The sequence below is a fragment of the Canis aureus genome, chromosome 5 (assembly GCF_053574225.1).
Source record: "Canis aureus isolate CA01 chromosome 5, VMU_Caureus_v.1.0, whole genome shotgun sequence".
Taxonomy (NCBI): domain Eukaryota; kingdom Metazoa; phylum Chordata; class Mammalia; order Carnivora; family Canidae; genus Canis; species Canis aureus.
The window spans coordinates 73,348,588-73,370,947 of record NC_135615.1 but is presented as its reverse complement, the minus strand read 5'-3'; the positions used below and the strand labels follow the sequence as shown (position 1 = coordinate 73,370,947).

At 40.0% G+C, this 22,360-nt stretch overlaps 2 protein-coding genes and 1 long non-coding RNA gene across 4 annotated transcripts in view; 2 read left to right on the top strand and 1 right to left on the bottom strand.

The window, feature by feature from the left end:
* STX12 (syntaxin 12) overlaps positions 1–13,768 on the top strand; it is a 37,726-nt gene extending 23,958 nt beyond the window's left edge. Inside the window, exons 5-9 of the mRNA XM_077898903.1 lie at positions 4,650–4,693; positions 6,201–6,306; positions 9,706–9,778; positions 10,478–10,560; positions 11,756–13,768. Coding sequence (XP_077755029.1) covers positions 4,650–4,693; positions 6,201–6,306; positions 9,706–9,778; positions 10,478–10,560; positions 11,756–11,848 — 399 coding nt within the window. The 3' untranslated portion in view covers positions 11,849–13,768. The remainder of the gene's footprint in view (positions 1–4,649; positions 4,694–6,200; positions 6,307–9,705; positions 9,779–10,477; positions 10,561–11,755) is intronic.
* Positions 1,170–21,651, bottom strand: LOC144314590 (uncharacterized). Of its 2 annotated transcripts, none has more exons than XR_013380471.1 (3): positions 21,059–21,651; positions 10,575–10,723; positions 1,170–1,389 (listed from the first exon to the last, which is right to left on the bottom strand). It is a non-coding gene; the product is annotated as an uncharacterized LOC144314590 (long non-coding RNA). The 2 variants fall into 2 exon arrangements; XR_013380472.1 differs by lacking the exon at positions 21,059–21,651 and adding an exon at positions 18,421–18,803.
* The window catches only part of PPP1R8 (protein phosphatase 1 regulatory subunit 8), a 19,939-nt gene continuing 18,188 nt past the window's right edge, over positions 20,610–22,360 (top strand). Inside the window, exon 1 of the mRNA XM_077898901.1 lies at positions 20,610–20,764. Within this exon, the coding sequence (XP_077755027.1) occupies positions 20,709–20,764 (56 nt within the window). The 5' untranslated portion in view covers positions 20,610–20,708. The remainder of the gene's footprint in view (positions 20,765–22,360) is intronic.

Sequence of the window (22,360 nt, the reverse complement as noted above, 5' to 3'; positions counted from 1 at the left end):
ACTTCATGTATTAGAATAAGATAACTGTCCTTATTGTATTTAAATAAAATCTTGGAAACATGTGCAGGAAGCAGGAGACTACAAAAAACTTCGGAAAGGAGTCAAAATATTATCTAGAATTGAAAAATATAATATGGAAACTAAAAACTTTATGGATAGATGATTTAACTAGAAAATAGAATATATTTTCTAAACTAGAAAATAGAGTATATTTCTAAACTAGAAAATAGAGTATATTTTCTATTATGTATCAGCATGTAGGACAGGGGGTTAAGAAGTTAAATAGGAAGAAAGATTATGAGAAATGGAGAATGAAGAGAAAGGATCTGACTTAGTTTTAATTGGAGTTTCAGAATAAGAGTGGAGCAAACATAGAACAGAGGTGTTATTTAAAGAAGTAATGGCTGGTAATATTTTAGGACTCATGAGAGACACTGATCTGCAGTTTCAAGAAGCCCAACAAATCTCAAAAGGAATAAATAGGCTGTCATCTAGATGCATCAGAGAGAAACTTCAAGACCAAAGACAAAGGGGAAATCATAAAAATAGCCAGGGAAACAATAGAATACCTTCAAAGATGCAGTAGTTGAATTGGCAGTTGACTTCTCAAAAAGCAGCAGTGGAAGCCAGTTGAGGGCGATCTTTAACGTTCTAAAGGACAATAACTGTCTACCTAGGATTCTAAACCCAGTGAAAGATATCCAGAATGAGGGCTAATTAAAGACATTTTCAGTTAGAAGTGGGTTTGCTCTCAGCACACCTTACTTAAGAACATTCTGGAAAATGTACTTCAGGCAGAAGGAAGGTGATCCCAGATGGGAAGGCAGAAAAGCAGAAAAGAATGAAGAGCAAAGAAAGTGGTAAATATGTGAAAAGGCAAACTACAGACAGGGTGAAGATACTGCTATATATATAATTGACAAGGGATTAGTAACCAGAATATATACAGAATATATAAAGAATTCCTATGAATCAGTATGAAAAAGATACAACCCAGTAGAAGAGTATTTTCTAAGATTTTTCGATCTCAGGACCCTATTACACTTAAACATTATTAGGGACACCAAAGAGCTTTTACTTGTACGAGTGGTATCTATTGATACATATTAGAAATTAAAAGTGTGAAGTTTTTTAAATGTTTATTCATTTACAAATAATAATAAACCAGTATATATTAACATAAATATATGTGACATTTTAATTAAAAATAACTGCTTTTCCAAAACAAAAATTTAGTGGGAAGAGTGGTATTGTTTTCATTTTTGCAAATATTTTGAAAATTTGGCTTAACAGAAGGAAGCTAGATTTTCATATAGGCTTCTGTATTCAGTCTGTTGTGCTATGTTGTTTTGGTTGAGATATCTGAAGAAAATCCAGCCTGACAGCGATCTGCAATTAGAAAAGGAAGGAGTATTTTAATTAACCTCTTCAGATCATTGTTTATATTATTCTTTGACGCATCAAAATTTGACAAAAGTTAGTGGAATTGTAGAGTCTAAAACCATGTTAATGACTTTTTCATACTCTACTATATCCAAATCTGTTGATATGTCTTATATTTTGATTGGATCTTTTTTCCATGTATGATTTTTATATCATGTATCTATCATTTGGAAAATACTGATTCCCTGAGTTATGAAGGTCTTCCAAATGTTGATATATTTCATTATACAATATCAAAAGGTATAGTATCTTTAGTTTTATCAGAAAAGTCTTTTGGAGACTTAAAGAGAGTTGTGAATTTCTTAAGTTCACAAGTGATAGATAAAAGTTTTCCAGCATTCTGTTTTTTAATTTGAAAGCTAGTTTTCTATCACTGGCAACACACACTGTCCATTGTTTTCCTTGAAGTGACAGGCTTACATTGTTTATGTTCAAGAACTTATCTGCCAAATACCCATTTGAATAACCATAGGTTGTCAGTTATTCCTTATATGTATCATATATATAGGAGTTTGTGTGTGTGTGTGTGTGTGTGTGTATAAACAAATTTTTAAAAAAATTTATTGATTTATTTATTGGAGAGGGAGAGAGAAGGAGTAAATATGAGGGAGAGGGAGAAACAGAGGGAGAAGGAGAAACAGACTCCCTGCTCATCAGGGAGCCTGATATGAGGCTCAATCCCAGGACCCTGGGATCATGATCTGAGCGGAAGGCAGACACTTAACCAACTGAAGCACCCGGGTGCCCTAATATAAACAGATTTTATTTTAAAAGCTTATGTATTTTTTAAAGCTTATAAAAGTTTTATTTATAAACTATATTAAATAAGTAAAATTATGTTCCCTAAAAGAAAGTAGGTAGTTTACCCAGCAACTCAATTACATGCATTCTTTTCCTGGAGATAAGCTTTGTATTTCTGTAGGCAGCAGAAGTGCTTTATGTGTATTTCCCATCTCATCATACAGGACTTTTTTTTTTTGAGACCTGTATTGAAGTGTTGAGATTTACTTAATCTATAATTTTAATGGCTTTGTTAAGGACAAATTGGCTTTTTCACCCCTTGTGTATAGTGATGAAGAATATAATAACCCTAGAACAGTTTGGTGTCACTGCCTTGGATTTGTGTTAAAATGCCAGCAGTTAGGAGTGCCTGGGTGCCTCAGTTGGTTGAGTATTCAGGTCTTGATCTCAGGCTCTTTTTTTTTTTTTTTTTTTAGATTTTATTTATTTATGTGTGTGTGTGAGAGAAAGAGAGAGAGAGAGAGAGAGAGAGAGGCAGAGACATAGGTAGAGGGAGAAGCAGGCTCCATGCAGGGAGCCCGATGTGGGACTCGATCCCGGGACTCCAGAATCACGCCCCGGGCTGAACGCAGGCTCTAAACCATTGAGCCACCCAGGCATCCATTTGATCTCAGGCTCTTGAGTTTAAGCCCCACATTGGGGCTTGACATACTTTAAAAAAAGTTTTATCCACCACTGCTGTGGTTTGTTTGTTTGTTTGTTTGTTTGTTTGTTTGTTTTAAGTAGGCTCCATGTGATGGGGTGCCTGGGTGGCTGAGTCGGTTAAGTGTCAGACTCTTGATTTCGGCTCAGATTGTGATCTCAAGGTCCCGGGATTGATCCCTGCATCAGGCTCTGTGCTCAGCAAGGAATCTGCGGGAGATCCTCTCCCTCTTCCTCTGCTCCTCCCCCTGCTCACGTGTGCGTTCTCTCTCTCTCTCTCTGAAATAAATAAATATGGTCTTTAAAAAAAAAAAAGTAGGCTCCACACGAGCCCAATGTGGGGCTTGGACTTATGATGCTGAGATCAAGAATCAGACACTCAACTGACTGAGCCACCCAGACAGTCTCCACCACTCTTTGTTCCATGGATGTAAATATCAACACAGTGAAAACGGCAGATAACATTTTAGTATTATTTTGAGTAATGGTCAAACAGATGGAAAAATACTCAACTTAATAGTCATGAAATTACAAGTTAAAACCACAGTGAGGTACTATTTCATATCCAAATGTAGGGCAAAATTTTAAAATTCTGTGAACACTAAGGGTGGTTGTTATGATGCAACAGGAACTTTCCTCCCTGGATGGTTATAGTGTAAATGGGAACAATCACTGGAAAACATTTTGCTTGTAACTTCAGAACACATTAGTTCTACCCTAGAGAAAACTGTAAATGTTTATAACAGGATATAAGAATGTTTATAGCAGCATTATTTGTCCAGTCAAAAATTGGAAGCATTTGAATGTCCATCAGCAGAATAGATAAATGTGCTGTGGTATATTCACATACTATAATATCATACAGCAAAGAAAATAAATGACCCACAGTTACATTCAGCATCAGGGACGGATCTGGCACAATCAGGCATGATCCAGTCAAAGCATGAAAGAATACGGACAGTATAATTCCACTCACGTGATGTTCAAAAGCATGTAAAGTGTTATAGTAAATAGGGATACATATATCACTATATTAAAAATACAGGAAAATGATCACTACAGTCAGGGTAGTGGTTACTTTAAGGGTGCAGGAGGGGGCATTGTAATTGGAGGAGAGCACAGAGGTAGACTTGAGGACACTAGCAGTGTTTTGTCTCGATTTGGGAAAAAAGTAAAAGTTAAAAAACAATAAGAAAACCTCATGGTGTTCCTCTAGGGGGGTAAAATTTTGAAATTTTCTTCGTTTTGCTTGTTTTTTTTTTATTACTGCTATTATAAGGAAGGAAAGACTTTAATGGGAATAGATTGCTCTTTTAACTTTTTTTAATACATGCATTAGACTGATTTTTGAAATGAGTCTGCCACTTTAGTGCCTGATATGCCATAAATGTCCATTTTTTTTAATGTTTACATATTCTGAAAATTTATTTCCTTGCAAGTTTTCAACTCTTTCCCTTATTTTACCCCCCTGAAGATTATAAAATAAGTTATCACTATTACTGTTGTTTACTCCTCTCTCCTATCCGTGTTATCTCCATCCTATTCAGTAAGGTTACCATTCTGAGCCCAGATTTGATTTCAACTACTTCACACCCATTTTCTAGTTGAGACAGATTGCCAGAGCCCTGTGTCATCTTACAGATCCTGTTGGAGCCAAGGGAATGTTGCTTCTTTATACTGTAGCGAAAGGAAGCCATTGTTTTATGTGTCTGTCTGTGGCATGTTTCTGGATAACAGCAGCAATAATGCCATCTGCTTTCTAGGCGGAGGAGAGGCAAAGAGAGGAGCAGCTCGTCTCATTTGATGGGTAAGGAATTTTCCGTACAACCTGCTGGCTAGTTGAGATGGGATTCTATACTTTCTACTTACTTCTAATTTTCAAAATCATGTGGAAAAGAAGGAAAAATAAAGGGAGACCTGGGGTGGGTGACTTATAATCCACCAAATAAAATAAAAGTCAAAACCTTGGGCTTTTCCAAGATATTTGAATATGGAAGGAACAATTTCAAGGTGAGTAAAAAAGCCAGGGAAATCCCCGATGTCTTTGTGTTGGGGTGAGAGCTTGCCTCACTAGGAATAAGTACAAATACACAAATCTACAGATGAAGATTTTACCTCTAATTCAGAAGTAAGTTTTTCAAAGTTCTTGGATCTCTGTTTACCATATCCATCCAAAATGGAGGCAACTCGTTCTTTTAGGAGTAGTACAAGACGAAGCAAACAGTTTGCATCTGAAAGACATCTTCTTTCTTAATTTCTCCAAACTGAATTAACTAATTCCATAGAAATGTATTGGTGATATTAATTCAGAATGTAAATTGCTTTATCAAAGATACGTATCTCTCTCCCCACTACACTGTGAGCACCTCAAAGGGGTGCCTGCAGGGTGCTGTCTTACTCCGTTTTTGTTTTTTGTTTTTGTTTTTAAAGATTTTATTTATTCATTCATAAGAGAGACAGAGAGAGAGAGGCAGAGACATAGGCAGAGGGAGAAGCAGGCTCCCTGTGGGGAACCCAATGTGGGACTCGATCCCAGACTCCAGGATCATTTGACCTGAGCCAAAGGCAGAGGCTCAACCACTGAGCCGCCAAGGCACCCTCTTAACTCCGTTTTGTATCTCCAGCGCATGGAGGAAATACTGTGGAGATGATGTCTGCTTTATGAACATTGTTGGGAAAATGCTTAATACTGAATTTTCAAAGTGTTGTCTAGCATCATAGCATTTCTTCTAAATATGGTACCTGAAAGAAGAGTTATAACATTTCAGTAGCTTTTTATTTTAGTTTTCTCTTGAGGCATTTAACCGAAAGCATACACCCTCAAGGAATGTTCTGAAAACCAGAAGGTGTAAATCTGTTAGACTAATTGGAGATGCATTGACAGGTCGCTTAGCCTGCTCTCCTCCACCCATTTAGTACCCAAGAGACCATCTCAGCTTGCACTTTGAGAGTGCTCTAGAAGAGGATGGACCAGTATGTTTCATTGACTTCAAGTCTCTGTTTTCCTTGTCTAGCAAACCCTAGCAAGATTGCAGAGTACACCCCTGACTGGAAAACAGCAAGGAGTCCCATCCCTCATAATCCTGCTGTATCTCAGTTTTGCTCAGGGAAGCTGAGACTTTGTTTTCTAGGTATTATCAACTCTTTGCCTCCAGTTATGAAAACTGTGACCCTCCAGTACTTTGTATTGTTACCAGAGGAAGTGGAGCCATGTAATGTCCTTGGATAGGTCCTGCTGGTAGTAGAAATGTTGTAAAGTGTCTCATGCACACTTTACAGAGGAAGAATCAACTAGTGTGCTTGTCTCCTTGCAGCCATGAGGAGTGGAACCAGATGCAGAGCCAGGAGGATGAGGTGGCCATCACTGAACAGGATCTGGAACTTATTAAAGAGAGAGAAACAGCCATTCGGCAGCTGGAGGTGAGAGCCAGGTTGTGTCTTTTGACTCCATGTATCTACACTCTAATCCACCTGGATTTTCTCTCATTTATTATGAAAAAAGCATGAAATGAATTGTTATTGATTTGCATATTATATCTTAATGTAATTATGGTGAATATGAACTACTCTTATGATGGTACTGGTCACGGTGCCCGAGAAGACTCAAATCCTTTCCTCAGTTACCATATCTTACATGGTTTCTGTGAGAATATGCATGAAGAACAGAGTAAGGCAAACAAATATTTTATTCCTCATTAAGACTTTGACCCCATGGCACCTGGGTAGCTCAGTTAGATAAGCATCTGTCTTTGGCTCAGGTCATGATCCCAGAGTCCTAGGATGGAGCCCCTCATTGAGCTCCCTGCTCAGCAGAGGGTCTGCTTCTCCCTTTCCCTCTGCCCCGCACCCTATTCATGCTCACTCTCCCCAGCTCTCTCTCTCTCTCTCAGATAAATAAATAAAATCTTTGTTTTTTAAGATTGTATTTATTTATTCATGAGAGACATAGAGAGAGGCAGAGGGAGAAGCAGGCTCCATGCAGGGAGCCTGATGTGGGACTCAACCCCGGCACTCCAGGATCATGCCCTGAGCTGAAGGCAGACTCACATAACCGTTGAGCCACCCAGGCATCTCAATAAGTAAAATCTTAAAAAAAAAAAAAGACCTCCCCCCACCCAGACCTCAATGCCAACTTCAGGTGGGATTCTATGGAGAGAGCCCCTTTGCTTTGTCTGAATAGCTCAGAATAAAGGCAGGCCAAAAAGTTGGCTTAATTTTTGTGCATCCCAAAGTCGAATCCCAAGTTGTGGATATGACTTTAGAGCAGAGAAACAGGAACAGTTTTTGAGGTGAGGGTTGAGGGAAAGGTCTTGAGGATTTTCTAACCTGATTTTCCAACCTTTAACTTTACATAATGACTAGTATATTCTTAAACCTGAAGAATTTAATCCTCCATGCAGCTAGAATGTCATCCTTGAGGGCAGTGAGGAGAAGGGGCTTGCAAAGGGGAGAAACTTGGAGTTCCTCAATGACCTTCATCTGTGGCAGTGGCTCTGAACTCTGAAAATGCCTTAGAGTCACTTAGAGATTTATTTTCCAGATACTCAGCTGTTCTCCCTCATTCATCAACTGTTATTTTAGGCTCTGTGAAATTCCTATTTTTCTAGGCTAGAAATGGACAAATAGCCATAAGTTTTTTTTTCTTAAGATTTTATTTATTTATTCCTGAGAGAGACACACACACACACAGAGAGGCAGAGACACAGGCAGAGGGAGAAGGAGGCTCCATGTAGGGAGCCCAATGTGGGACTCGATGGATTAAATCTGGCTGTTGATGGTTGATTTCAGCCTCTAGCCCTCTGATAACAGAGGCTTTCCAAAAGACTTGTTCTTTAACTTCAAGTGTGGTTGAACAGGATTTGTTAGAAGCACCAAAAGATAGTTTCCTTTCTTTTACCACTTAGGAAACTTCAAGGAATTTAGGATCTTTGCTCCAGGAGTGGGATGAAGACTAAATATAGATTTCCTTTTTTTTTAAAAAAAAGATTGATTAATTATTTATTTTTGAGAGAGAGAGAACCAGGAAGAGAGCACGAGCGGGTTGGGGGTGGGGGCAGAGGGAGAGGGAGAAGCTGACTCCTTGCTGAGTAGGGAACTCTATGTGAGGCTTGAACCTAGGACCCTAGGATCATAACCCAGGCCAAAGGCAGATGCTTAATTGATCGACCCACTCAGGCGCCCTGTATATTTCTTATAAATCCCAGTTTCACATGCATGTTACATCCAAGCTGGGCTGTTTGCTCTTTTTTTTTTTTTTTTTTTTTTTTTTTTGGCTGTTTGCTCTTTAACTCAATCATCTGCTTGTTTATATGGCTTCTCTTTTGCTGTAAGGTATACCTCAAGTTGTACCTCTCCTGCAAGCCTTCCTGTGCACACTTTCCTTTACCATTTACCAGTCACTTCTATATAATGACTTTTCTTATTTATCTTGTTGTGTACTGACTCCACCCCCCACCTCCTATCCCTGTTAGTCAGCAAGCAACTAGTAGACTGTCCTGATTCCAGCAGACTCTTAGTGGGTAATTGATGTGCTGGTAAGCTCTTGCCAAGTTATGGTTGGGAAGCTGTGGCTTTCTTTTTTATTTTATTTTATTTTTTTTAAAATTTTTTATTTATTTATGATAGTCACACACACACAGAGAGAGAGAGAGAGAGAGGCAGAGACATAGGCAGAGGGAGAAGCAGGCTCCATGCACCGGGAGCCCGACTTGGGTTCCGATCCTGGGTCTCCAGGATCGCGCCCTGGGCCAAAGGCAGGCGCCAAAACCGCTGCGCCACCCAGGGATCCCGGAAGCTGTGGCTTTCAAGGCATTGTTTTTATCCTAGCCTTCTAAGAGGCAGTGTATTTCAATTGCAAGAGCAAGTGCTTTAGAGATACTCTGGCTGCAATGCTTAGTTTCTTCACTGACAAGGGTTGTGACTAGACAGGTAGATAACCTCCCTGAGCGTTATTATCCTCAAAGATACTTGACTTCGTAGAGTGGCTGGTTAATGTAACTATCAAAGAGGCATAGTAATGTAATGAAAACATCATGAACTTTTCATTCTGAGCTCTGCCACTTGCTAGCTTTGAGACCTTGGGATAAGTCATCAAACTTTTCTGAGCCCCAGTTTTCTCTTATTTATTTATTTTTTTTAAGATTTTATTTATTTATGAGAGACACAGAGAGGGAAAGAGGCAGAGACACAGGCAGAGGGAAAGCAGGCGCCATGTGGGAGCCTGACATGGGACTCGATCCTGAGGTCTCCAGGATCACACCCTGGGCTGAAGGCTGCGCTAAACTGCTGAGCCACCAGGGCTGCCCCCCAGTTTTCTCTTGTGTATGATGGGGATAATATATGTCTCATTGTGTTGTCATGAGGACCAACTAATGATTAGTAATAGCTGACACTTAGGAAGTGCTTATTGCACAGTTCTAAGAACTTTAAATATATCAATTTATTTAGTGCTTCTGTGCTTTAGTATGAGATAGGTACTGTCATTGTCCACATTTTAGAGGGGGCAACCCAGAGAGTTTCTTAACCTAAGATGGTACAACAGGACGGTGGAAGATTAACTTCACACAGCAAGACTCTGGATCCTCTCTACTAGGCTCCAAAAGTCTGTGTTTAATTACCTACCTGGTATAGTTCTTAGCACATAATAGGCATTTAGTAGCTATTAATTAACTTTATTTTCATTTTCAGTTTATGGAGAAAGGGTGATTTATAAGCCTTAGAAACATCTGTGTTATGTTTACAGCCAAAATTTTAGCTAAGTAGAAGGAATTGAATTGTCTAACGTGTTGCTTAATGTTAATTGTTTTTTGTGTTCTTTAGGCTGATATTTTGGATGTCAATCAAATATTTAAAGATTTGGCCATGATGATCCATGATCAAGGTGATCTAATTGGTATGTATCGTTGATACTTTTAACCTCAAGGTGAGTTGATAGTTGGTACTGAAGAAGTACCAACTTCTTGGTGTGAAGAAGTCAGTAAGACATGTCTTAGGAATTTAGGAATGCCATTTAAAAATTATTAAATTCATTTTTTAGTCCCCTTTTTATATTGTCAAATATAGACACTAGTGACATGGGCATGATTACTCAGCTCACTTGCCATAGCCTCTTTTTAGGTCTTTGGCTGTTTAGGGAAATAGCTGTTGTCTTCCCAGCTTTTATCTCCGGAAACTTGCACAATTTTGGGATTAGTAACCTTTTTTTTCTAAGCTTTTTATTTGGAAATGATTTCAAGTTTAGAAAAGTTACAAAAATAGACTACAAGGAATTCCTTAAAACCTTTACCCAGATTTACCTCTTAACATTCTACCCTCATTTGGTTTAGATTTGCCCTCTATATTTCTCCAAATATACATGTGTATACATAATTTTTCCTGAACCATTTTGTGGTGAGTTGCCTACTTCATAATCCTTTATTCCCAAAGAACAGAGTTATTCTCTTACCCGGTTAGTAATTTTGATTACATGGCTGGCTAGTTGGAATGGTGGTGGTGAAACCAGGACCAATGACATAAGGAGTATGTTTAATTTACAATCTTGAAACATCAGTTATGATAAAAAATATCCACTGCCCTTCTTTGTTTTTTGCAGACAGCATAGAAGCCAATGTGGAAAGCTCAGAGGTACATGTAGAGAGAGCCACGGATCAGTTACAGCGAGCTGCTTACTATCAGGTAAAAGCACTTACCAAAGAAAGTCACTGTGCTGTATACTTCATGAGCCGTCACATCTCATTGACACATTGAGAGCAGCTGCAGCCTTTTGCTTAGGCTTAAGCTGGAGGCAGGTGGTCATAATTGCACTCCAGTCCATTTTTAATATTTTCTTCAGAGAAATCTACAAAAAGATATCAGTCCTTGAATAAATTTACAGAGAAGTCTCAGCTACAAAGCTAACCCCGTAAGCTGGCATAGTACCTAAATCTGGTAGAAGGCTAATTTTATATTCTTAACAGCTAAAATTTGTTTCAATTAGTATAGGAATAGGTACAAAGTATGACTTTGCAGGTACTTTATGTTGACTACAGCCGTAGAGGATAGACATAAAATCAATTCCAACTGCTATTGTGAATAAATAGGGGGTTATCCTGTGGAGGTTATTTTTCTATGAATAAATGGAAGTTAATTGTTCTATGTTGTAAGAAGTGATATTCTTTTACATATTAGATGAAACTCTGGTTTTATGACCCTTACTTGGGTCTTTATCTCAAGTATGCAAATATTGTGAATGCGGTCCTTTTCATTTCCCATCTCTTTGGTGCTATATGGCTTTTTAGAAATAAGCAGCATTTCGGTCATTTCCCATGTTCCTAGGATTGTTGTATTTTACCTGGAAATGTTCTTGAAGAAATTTGTATTTAATAATAGTGTTTCCTTTTAAAAACTGAGTGATGATGTTGGTGTCAGACAGTAAAGGAATTATGAAGTAAATTATATACATTCACTCAATATTATATTATGCGGGAATTACAAGAGATGTTTATGAAGAATTTTTAATATTTTTATGCTAAAATGTTAAGTGAGAAAAACATCGAACATCATACAGTATGATACCAATTCTGTCAAATAACAATATGCATAGATAAAAGATGATGAGAAAACACATTCAGAATGTCAACAGTTTTATCTGTAGGTGATTATTTTCTTTCTGCATGTCTGTATTTTTTATAATGAACATAACATTTTATAATAGATATAAAACCTTTATTAAAATACACATGAACAAATAACTTATTTTGTTACAAATACTGCCTAGATAGGGTTAATGCTGAATTACAAGGAGGCAAATTTATGAAGCACTCTTGGAGTCTTAGATATGAGAAATTTTACTTGTTTCATGAGGGTCTTTTTTATATATTTTTCTCCTCAGAAAAAATCTCGCAAGAAGATCTGTATCCTGGTGCTTGTCCTGTCCGTGATTATTGTAATCTTGGTATTTATTATCTGGCAAATTTATAAATGAAGTGATTGCCTCAGAGCTGCCTTCTGCTGAGCTGTTTTCAAGGGCACGTGCTTATTGGAGTCTTGCCAGAACAAACTGATCACAAGAAGAGAGCATACACCAGAATGTCCTGTAATAATTTAGTTAGAAAACTACTAACTAGTCCTTGGAATTAGTGACCTATGGAGACAGTATTTATCAATTTATGTATACATTTTATTGATTTCTCAAATTAGGAATTAATTTATGTGGATTTTGCTTTCTCTTGTATTCTGATTGCCCTTCATCTCAAGTGTTTACTGAAAATTCCATTCTTGATATTCTTGTTTTGACAGGTGACACTACAGTCTTGTAATACTGTCATTTTATGTGTCTACTCGATTCACCTTTTTGCTAACAACTGAGATAGAATTACTTTCTCATGGCCAGCACATTGGAGTCTGTCAGAAACTGTATAATAAGCTGGTACTTTTTATTATTTAACATTTTAATTTGTATTTCCAAGGAGCCTATTCTCTATCTGCTTTGAAAGATTTTGGCAATGTATTTAACTGGAAAGTAAAAAATTACACATTTGATCTGGATTAAAAGTATCTATTAGAGCTGGCCATTTGGCAAGGTACCTGTTAACAGGGTTTAAAGTTTACTTTATTATCCACTAATGTCATCCACGGCAGTTCATCTGTACAGATACTAAACCATCTTGTTCAATTTTTTTTAAGAGGTTAATTTAATTAACATTATTATGCTCTCTGGGGTCCCTCTCCCCCTGTCTGTATAGAAAGGGAGAATTAGACAAAGCATGCTTTTGGAAAGCAAATAGGAATTGTTTGGAATGATTTAAACTTTTTGTTGTTGTTCACTTGTGGTTCTACATTCCTGGTGAATGATGAATATTGCTGTCAAAAGGCTGCCCCTTCCCCATAAGGGTTGCTGGGCATTTGATGGCAGGAAGATTTTAAAAGCTAGACTGAAGTTGGTCTAAAATTTAGTTCTGTGAACCTGGTGATAAAGCAAAGAAAAGGTTCATTTTTGTAAATACTGCTGGTTTGGAATAGTGATGTTAGACTTACCCTAATTTATGAACAAGAGATTAATCTCCATGCATAGTTTTAGACAAAAAAGATGTTTCAATAAAATATTGTTGTCTTGTAATAGAAATGTTGTCCACTTCCCTTTTTCACACAGGTCTAGAGCAGTTAAAGGCAATGTAATTTCTGTAGGCTCTCACATAAGAGTGAATTGGGCCAAGAATTTCAGTTCATCCTTTGGTGAATTAGAGGACTGAGCTACCCTGGATATATTTATATTCATTTCTTCCACTCCCTTTAATGTTACTTAATCTCCTTTTTCCCTAACTAATGTGAATAATAGGGAAACAAGGGCCCAAATGCCTACGTTTCTTTGTACTCTTGCACCATTCCACTCCTTAATACAAATAAACATTTTAAAAGCTTTTGTAGTAAGTTTTTATGAGTTAACATGCAGCAGCTATTAGATAATGTGCTGTCCTGGGAAAAATTGAGATTGGCAAGAAGGCTGGAGATCAGGTGAGGATTGGCTTGGGGGTGGAATAAGGGCGCTGCTGCCCCTTCCTTGAAAAATAGGATGGAGCTGTTGGGGTGTCACAGTGGCCTGTGCAGCAGCTTCAGGGCTAATTCCTTGGTTCTACAATCATGGCCCCTTCAGCTCAAATTATAGACAGGCTTGGATACATCATTTGTAACATTCAAGAAAAAATTCTTGATTGTGAAAAACTATCTCAATCTGGGTTAAATGAAGCTATCAGAATTCTGTTCTATAATACTGTGTAGTCCAGTGGTGGTGATAATAGTGGTCATGGGTAGCAAATACGACCTTGGCTTAGAATTTGAATGGCCTGGAGTTTACGGGGTTGCCAAGAGGTTCTGCTAGATGATCTTAATAAACCTGCTCACAGAATCCTCCTTATCTGTGCTTTGTTTGTCTTTGGTGGGGAGGGGCACCATGCCCTAAGACAGTGGTTCTTTTTTTTTTTTTTTTTTTTTTTAAGATTTTATTTATTTATTCATGAGAGACACAGAGAGAGAGACAGAAACACAGGCAGAGGGAGAAGCAGGCTCCACACAGGAAGCCCGATGTAGGACTTGATCCCGGATCCTGGGATCATGCCCTGAGCCAAAGGCAGACGCTCAACTGCTGAGCCACCCAGGCGTCCCAAGGACAGTGATGCTTAACCATGGATTCATATTAGAAGCTAAAAAAAATACTGATACGTATGTGCCCCTGCCACAAGATTCTTTTTTTTTTTTTTTTTAAGATTTCATTTATTTGGGCAGCCCCGGTGGCACAGCGGTTTAGCACCGCCTGCAGCCCAGGGTGTGATCCTGGAGACGCGGGATCGAGTCCCACGTCTGGCTTCCTGCATGGAGCCTGCTTCTCCCTCTGCCTGTGTCTCTGCCTCTCTCTCGCTCTCTCTGAATAAATAAATAAATCTTTAAAAAAAAAGATTTTATTTATTTATTCATGAGAGACACACACAGAGAGGCAGAGACACAGGCAGAGGGAGAAGCAGGCTCCCCTTGGGGAGCCCAATATGGGACTTGATCTCAGGACCCCCGGGATCATGACCTGAGCCGAAGGCAGATGCTCAGCCACTGAACTACCGAGGTGTTCTGTGCCACAAGATTCTAATTCAGTTAGTTTGGAGTTTAGGCTGGGCATCTAAAAGCTCTGGATAATTCTCAGGCATAACCATGGTTGAGAAGCATTAGTTTGAAGGTCAAAAACTAGACTGGAACACAGAAAGCCTGAAGAATCTTGGCTTGCCATTAACTTGAGGTAGATATTTGGACAAGTCATTTAACCCGAAGGCCTCAAGTTTTGTCAGTAGCTGTCTTCTAGCTATAAAATTTTCTGATTATAAAAGTCACGGGGGAGGGGAGGCGGCTGGGTGACTCAGTTAGGCGTCTGCCTTTGGCTCAGGTAATGATCCCAGGGTCCTGGGATTGAGCCCTGCAACAGGCTCCCTGCTCCACAAGGAGCCTGCTTCTCCCTCTCCCTCTGCCTGCCACTCCCCCTACTTGTGTGCATGTTCGCACTCTCTCTCTCTCTCTCAAATAAAGTCTTTAAAAAAAAATCACAGGAGTTTGGCTTGAACATACAAATTCTGTTTGCCTCTATATTCCTGTCCTTTTCTCTTCCCCTTTATCCTTCCTTTATGGAATGTTCTAGAAGGACTAAATCTACCATTCTCTCAAGTGAATTAAAACCATAGTACTATAGAGACGTCTAGGTGGCTCAATGGTTGAGTGTCTGCCTTCAGCTCAGGGCATGGTTCTGGAGTCCTGTGATCGAGTCCCACATTGGGCTCCCTGCAAGGAGCCTACTTCTCCCTCTGCCTCTCTCTGTGTGTCTCTCATGAATAAATAAGTAAAATCTTAAAAAAAAAAAACAAAACTATAGTACTATATAGGGTAAAGCAGAAATGTCATTCTGGGCCCTTCCTCTGGGAATGTTCCAGAACAAGAACTTGTAGCTGCTAGACTGTTGCTTCCAGGGCAGGTTTTGTCTTATTTGCTAAGGGATGGTGATGCCACTGCCTTATACCATTGGGCAAACATATCAAATTGGAATTGCCATTGTGTCAGCGCAAAGTAAAACACCCTAATCCTCCTCCATTTTTTTTTTAAATTTTTAGATTTGTTTATTTATTCATGAGAGACACAGGCAGAGACACAGGCAGAGGGAGAAGCAGGCTCCTCACAGGGAGCCTGATGTGGGACTTGATCCCCGAACTGGGATCACACCCTAAGCCAAAGGCAGTCGCTCAACTGCTGAGCCACCTAGGGGTCCTGCTCCTCCATTTTTAAAATTTAAGTATAGTTGACATATAATATTAGATAGTTTCAAGTATATACAACATAGTGATTTGATATCTATATACATTATGAAATGGCCACCACAGAAGTCTTGTTATCATCTGTCACCAGAGTTTTTACATTATTGATATTACCTATGCTATATATCCCCATGAGTTATTTTATAACTGGAAGTTTGTGCCTCTTAATCCACCTATGTTGTCTGCCTCTGATCCTTCCTCACTTTGATAACCAGCAGTTTGCCTCCTGTATATATGAGTCTGTTTCTGTTTTGTTTGCTTTCTTCATTTGTTTTGTTTTCTAGATTCCATAAAAGTGAAAAGTATTTGTCTTTCTCTGACCTAATTTTATTTTTTTTTTGAAGATTTAATTTATTTATTCATGAGAAAAAGAGAGGCAGAGACATAGCCCTGATGTGGGACTCGACCCCAGGACCTCCAGCATCACAACCTGAGCCAAAGGCAGATGCTCAACCACTGAACCACCCAGGTGCCCCTGACCTATTTTTATTTAGCCTAGTACCCTCTAAGTCTGTCCATGTCAAAATAGCAAGATTTTATTCTTTTTCATGGCTAATATTCTATTGCATATGTATATGTACCCCATTTTCTTTATCCATTCATCTATCGATGAATACTAGGGTTGCTTCCATGCCTTGCCTATTGTAAATAATGCGATGAACATAGGGGTGCATATGTCTTTTTGAATTAGTGTTTCCATTTTCTTCAGATAAATACCCAGAAGTGGAATTGCTGGATCATATGGTAGTTCTATTTTTATTTTTTTCTATTTTTAATTGAGGAAACTCCGAACTGTTTTCCATAGAGACTATGCCAATTTACATTCCACCAGTGCACAAGGATTCCCTTTTCTCCACATTCTCACCAACACTTGTTATTTCTTGTCTTTTGATACTTGTCTTTTGATACATTCTAACAGGTGTGAGGTGATGCCTCATAGTGGTTTTGCTTTGTATTTCCCTGATGATTGTGATGTTAAGTATCTTTTCATGTGTCTATTGACCATCTGTTTCCTTGGAAAAATGTCTACTCAGGTCTTCTGCCAATTTCTTAATTGAATTTTTTTTTTATATTGAGTTGCATGAGTTCTTTATATATTTTGGATGTTAACCCCTTATTGGGTATATCATTAGCAAATATCTTCTCTGCCTGCCTCTCTCTCTCTCTTTCTCTCTCTCTCATGAATAAATAAAATCTTTTAAAAAATATTTATTTATTCATGAGAGGGATCCCTGGGTGGTGCAGCGGTTTAGCGCCTGCCTTTGGCCCAGGGCGCGATCCTGGAGACCTGGGATCGAATCCCACGTCAGGCTCCCGGTGCATGGAGCCTGCTTCTCCCTCTGCCTGTGTCTCTGCCTCTCTCTCTCTCTCTGTGTGACTATCATAAATAAATTTTTAAAAAATTAAAAAAAAACTGTTATTTATTCATGAGAGACACAGGGAGAAGCAGGCTCCATGCAGGGAGCCTGATGTGGGACTCAATCCCGGGACTCTGGAATCATGCCCTGAGCCAAAGGCAGACACTCAACCGCTGAGCCACTCCGGGATCCCCCAAAGCTTTTGTTTTTCATCACTAAATGCAGACCAGAACCCAACTCATATTTCAGTCTATCCTGTTTCCTAGGGCTAGGAATCACCTGCTTCTTCCTGCTTTTCTAAACATGTTAAGTGTATCCCTAAGTTTCACAGGATATTTCAGTATTGTTTTCCAGTGCTATGAAATACAACTTTAGACTCTCCATTTAACTAGGATATAGTGTGAAGGGTTTTGATACCCAACACCTGATCTACTTTTAGGCCAATTGAGTAGTTTATTTTAATACTGAAGCAAGGGCAGCCTGGGTGGCTCAGTGGTTTAGCACCACCTTCAGCCCAGGGCATGATCCTGGAGTCCCAGGATCAAATCCCACATCAGGCTCCCTGTGTGGAGCCTGCTTCTCCCTCTCCCTCTGCCTATGTCTCTGCCTCTCTCTCTGTTTCTCTCATGAATAAATAAAATCTTTTAAAAAAATAATACTTAAGCAAAATGAAATTTGGTTGAGTACAATGTAGCACTTAATTTTTAAGAGGTAAACTTGAAATGATAGGATTTTTTTAATGTTGGATTCTGATTATGGACTAAGTTTTGACCAGCCCATGAAGAAATGAGAAAAATGTAGTGGGCTTTTTAAAGTACTGTCTTGAGTCTGAGATAATTTGACCTTCCAACTTTTTAAAAAGGACATTTCAAGACTATAAAAATGAATAGGTGGTGATGTCAGAAGTCTTCATTTTTAAATCTCCTTAGTTGACAAAATAAAAGTTGGCACCACTATATTACTTTTTTCCCCCTGGTCCATGACATCTTTAATGTCTATGAGACACTCATTTAGACTAGCCCATCACTTTACAATTGAAGCAGCTGAAGCCAGGAATGGTAGTCTAATACAAGAATTTAAAGGCTAGAGGAAATGCTCTACATGTGCATGGTCATTTGTGAAAATATTTGAGCCCTTACTACCAGTAATTTACTATGTTAAATATAAAATTTATATGTTCCTGCCTCCTTTTTATGGATCAGGAAAATGAGGCATAGTAAGTAATCTGCCCATAGGGCCACACAGTTTAGGAATGATGGAACCAGGATTTGATCTCAAGCACTCAGACTTTAAATCCACACCTTGAGACATACTACACTGCATTTTTGCATCACTGATAGAACTGTCCTGCTCACCTCCTCTTTCATGAAGCATTCTCTAAAAATCTGGAGTAGTGACAATTTCTGCCCAATCTTTTCTTTGGTCAGCACCCTGTGAACTTTTCATTCACCACCCTGCTAAATGAAGCCTCTTGTTTGTAGTATCCATTTACAATCACAATTTTTTTCAGCATCTCCATTTGATCACTCATAAATAAAAGATGTTTTAAGAAAGTTTTCTGACATCAATATGCTTCTAATATCTCTAGGTTCTCTTCTACAGAGGTCTCAAAGTCTAAGAAATTAATCTTAGTTGAGATACCAAAATCCCAAGGCAGCTGGCCCATCAGGTTTTCCATTTCAGGGACTGCTGCCCTTCAGTTTGCTGATCTATACTGACATCATTGGCGCCCAAACAAAGAGCATTTTGCTTTATAAGACCTAGGTAAATGTAAGGTGCCATTACATCAGAAGCCAGTGTGAATGTCAGCTGTGCTGGAAACAAGAAACATGGCCAAGGAGTGAAGAATTATAAGGGTAAGAATATAGCTTTAGGTTTCTTAGGTGTATAATCAGCACTAGAAGGAATTAAATAATGGACTACAGACAAACTGAGTAATTGAAAGGCAGAGTTGATAAGATGTTATCATGTCACTGTTACCTAGAAGTGGCTTCAGTACCACCTTATGCCTGAAAAGGGCATGGAACCTAAAAGTCCTGGACAATCTCTGTAGATAAAAATACCTCATTATTTTCTGTACACTCAAAACACTTGAGAATAATTCCTTCTCAAGAATCATGTACTTGTGCTCAAAGGACGACTGATAGCCTGTTTTCTTGAAACTAAGTTTAGAATGTGTATTTTTCTTATAAGCCTGGTTTTTGGAATCATGTCTAAAAAAGAGAGTATTAACAGGCCATTTGATAAGTGATCCAATCAGCATCCTTGCTGGATAAGTTTACTGTGCTTTTGAAGGTCAGAGGAAGAGATAAGTCTTCTGCCTGCCTAAGAATTTAAAAATCCAAGTTAACATAATGCTGCAGTTAAAGTTTGATGCCTTGGAGATGTCAAAAGGGCAAACATCAGGCTGATGTTTGATTTAAAAATCCAAAGGACCAGTGGCAGGGAATCAAGAAAAGTAACTCCATCATAAAGATAACTTGTGGTGCAGTGCCTGTTTTTGGGTGAACAATAATTTTGCAATTGGTGTCTTTAAAAAAGGCCAGGTGATCCTCTCATGTTTTCTACAAAAATGAAAGTGTTGGGAATCAGTTGTGTGCTAATAACAAATCTAACTATCAACATCTAAGTATAAGAGACAGTGGTGATTTAAAAGCATCGCCTTTGGCATCATACAGATTTAGGTTCGAATCCCACTCACCACTTGTTCTAGGGTTAGACTGGATAACTCAATTTCTCTGAGCCTCCCCTCAGGAATCGTTATACCTATCTCAACAGTGTTTGAGAATTAAATGAGACGATCTATATAAAACACCTACTTGAAAAAAACAAGCAAGCAAACAAACACCTACTTGCCCAGATAAGTCAGCACTCAATAAACCCATTACAACGAGACCCCCTGCTTCTGGTCTCTCTCAGACAGCGGTAGGCCTAGGGCAGGCCTGAATCCCAGCGTTTCCTTGCACTCTCTAATGACTATGACCAAAATTTTAAAATCCAAAGGGGCCACAGTTTAACTATTTCATTCATGCACAGTTAAGATTTGGACGTCTTCCTTCTAATAGGATCCACCCTTTGCTGCAGTTTGTCCAGTTTTCATAAACAAACTAGATGATCCCCTAAAGTGGCTTCCCAGACAATCTACAGAAATCCTCAGACCCAGATTTGTATTAGAAAGGGGAAGAGCGTGCATGCAGCTCTGCGGAGAAGGTCCAGAAGAAGAGAAATGATCACCCCATTCTCTTAAATTCTGCCCTCTAGCTTCTCTCCAGATTGGGGTGGAAACGCTGATGGTGCAAGGGCAGGGTCCCAAGAGTTTAGAGCCCAGGAGCGTGTCTGGAGAACGCAGGGAGACTGACACACCTTCTTACAAGCCCCTTTCCTTAGACACTTCCCGGCCAAGGAAAGCCCTAGCCTGCCAAGACTTTCAGAGAAGGCCAGCGATCTCAAAATACCAAAAAAGAACTTAAAAATCAGTCCCCAGCCTCCGCTACCACTCAGACACGTCCCGTGCGTGCGTAGGTGTACGTGCGCGCGCGCGCGAGTGCGTCCGCACAGACTGATGGGATGCCGCCTCTCCCCTCTGGGTCTTCCAGTTTCCCGGCGTGCTTAGGGCCCGCCAAATGGGAGGGGGAGACGCAAGATGGCGGCAGCCGCGAACTCCGGCTCAAGCCTCCCGCTGTTCGACTGTCCGACCTGGTGAGTGGCGGGGCGGCCAGGGCTGGAGTGGCCTGGCCTGGCCTGGCCTGGCTTGGCCCGGACTGGCGGGGCTACTCATTTCTCGCAGCAACCCGAACGGTTCAGAGACCCTGGAACTGATTGAGGGAGAACTGTCCGTCGGGCCGGGCGGCGTGTGGAGGAACCGGGAGCCTGGAGCCCGGGCCCAGAAACTGAGGAAACCCGGACTTGGGGGCTCTGAGGTGCTCGCTTAGGCAGTCCCTTGGGCGATCAGCCGGCTGCCGGGGCGCTTCGGGGCCTTGGCCGCGAACTTACCCCAACTCCTGACTGAGTGCCTGGTGCTCTTGTGGAGCGCCGTACCTGCCCCGCTGCTCTCCGTCCCGAGCGCGCCCGAGCCAGCTTCCCGGCCCCAGCCCAGGCTCAGTGCCCCGCATCCCTCTGTGGTCGCTGCATCTCCCGTGCGGTACTTGTTTCCCGCAGACTGGAAGCGCCCTGAGGGCAGGGACGGCTCTGACCCACCTCGCAGCCGGACACAAGTGGGCATCAGTCATTGTTGGGATGAACCCCTTTCAAGCCCTTTCAAGCTCTCGGAAATGATGGGATGATTTAATTTAGTCTTTGAGCGGAGTATGAGGTGAATAAATATGAATTGCCCTACAAGGAGACCGTCCGAGTTAGAGCTATTTCTGCTGTAGCTCATCACAGTTTATGCATTATGCGTTTCCCTTTCCCATTATATTGAGATCCTCAAGGGCAAGGGCTGTCTGATGCATCTTTGTGTTCCCAGCTCCCAGGCCTAAGCCAGGCACATAGTAGGAGTTCAGAAAAGCATATTTTGGATGTAACATTTAACATTCCTTTCCCTTTTCAGGACAAAATGGGCTTTTGTCGAATGCACTGCCCTTTCAGCAGCTGCCATAGAGGAGTTGGGGCAGGATTGTGAGATTATTATGTTGCATCTTCAGTTAGATGGATGAGGATGCGTATTGTGTGTGTGTGTGCGCGCGTGTCTGTGCGCGCGCGTGCACGGGGCGGTGGGGGGCAAATGTAGGGACTCTGGCAAGATTGTTCTTTCTTCAAACTTAAAAGGAGCAAAGGTCAGAAGCAAGTGAGAGTGTGGCTGTTTTCTGGGTCCCTCTGCGTTTTTTGGTTTTTGTTTTTTGGTTTTTTTTTTCACCCAGTTGCTTCAGTCTACAAATTGTATGTCCGTTTTGGTCCCTTGCTGCATTGATTTCAGAAGTTAGACCAGATCTGTAAACTTATATTTGGGAGGGACTATTTGAGAATCACCTACCATTTCTTTAGAGTCTGGTATGTACCAGGCACTGTTTGGTGCTTTGACATATCATGCAATACCTTGAATAGTATTATAGAAATATAGAGAACAGTTCCCCTTAAACATGCCGTTGTAGAAAGACCTGTTCAAGGGTAACAAATATCTCTTGTATTTATTGGTACCTGGTTTTATGGGCATGCTTTTGGATTGCCCTAGCCCCCTAAATATGCACCTCTGATTTGGTCTCAAAGCTCAGGATAGAACCTTATGTTTATTCTGTGATAAGACTAATCTTGATCAGCCCCAAACATCAACTGATTTATTCTACCTTTATATGGTAT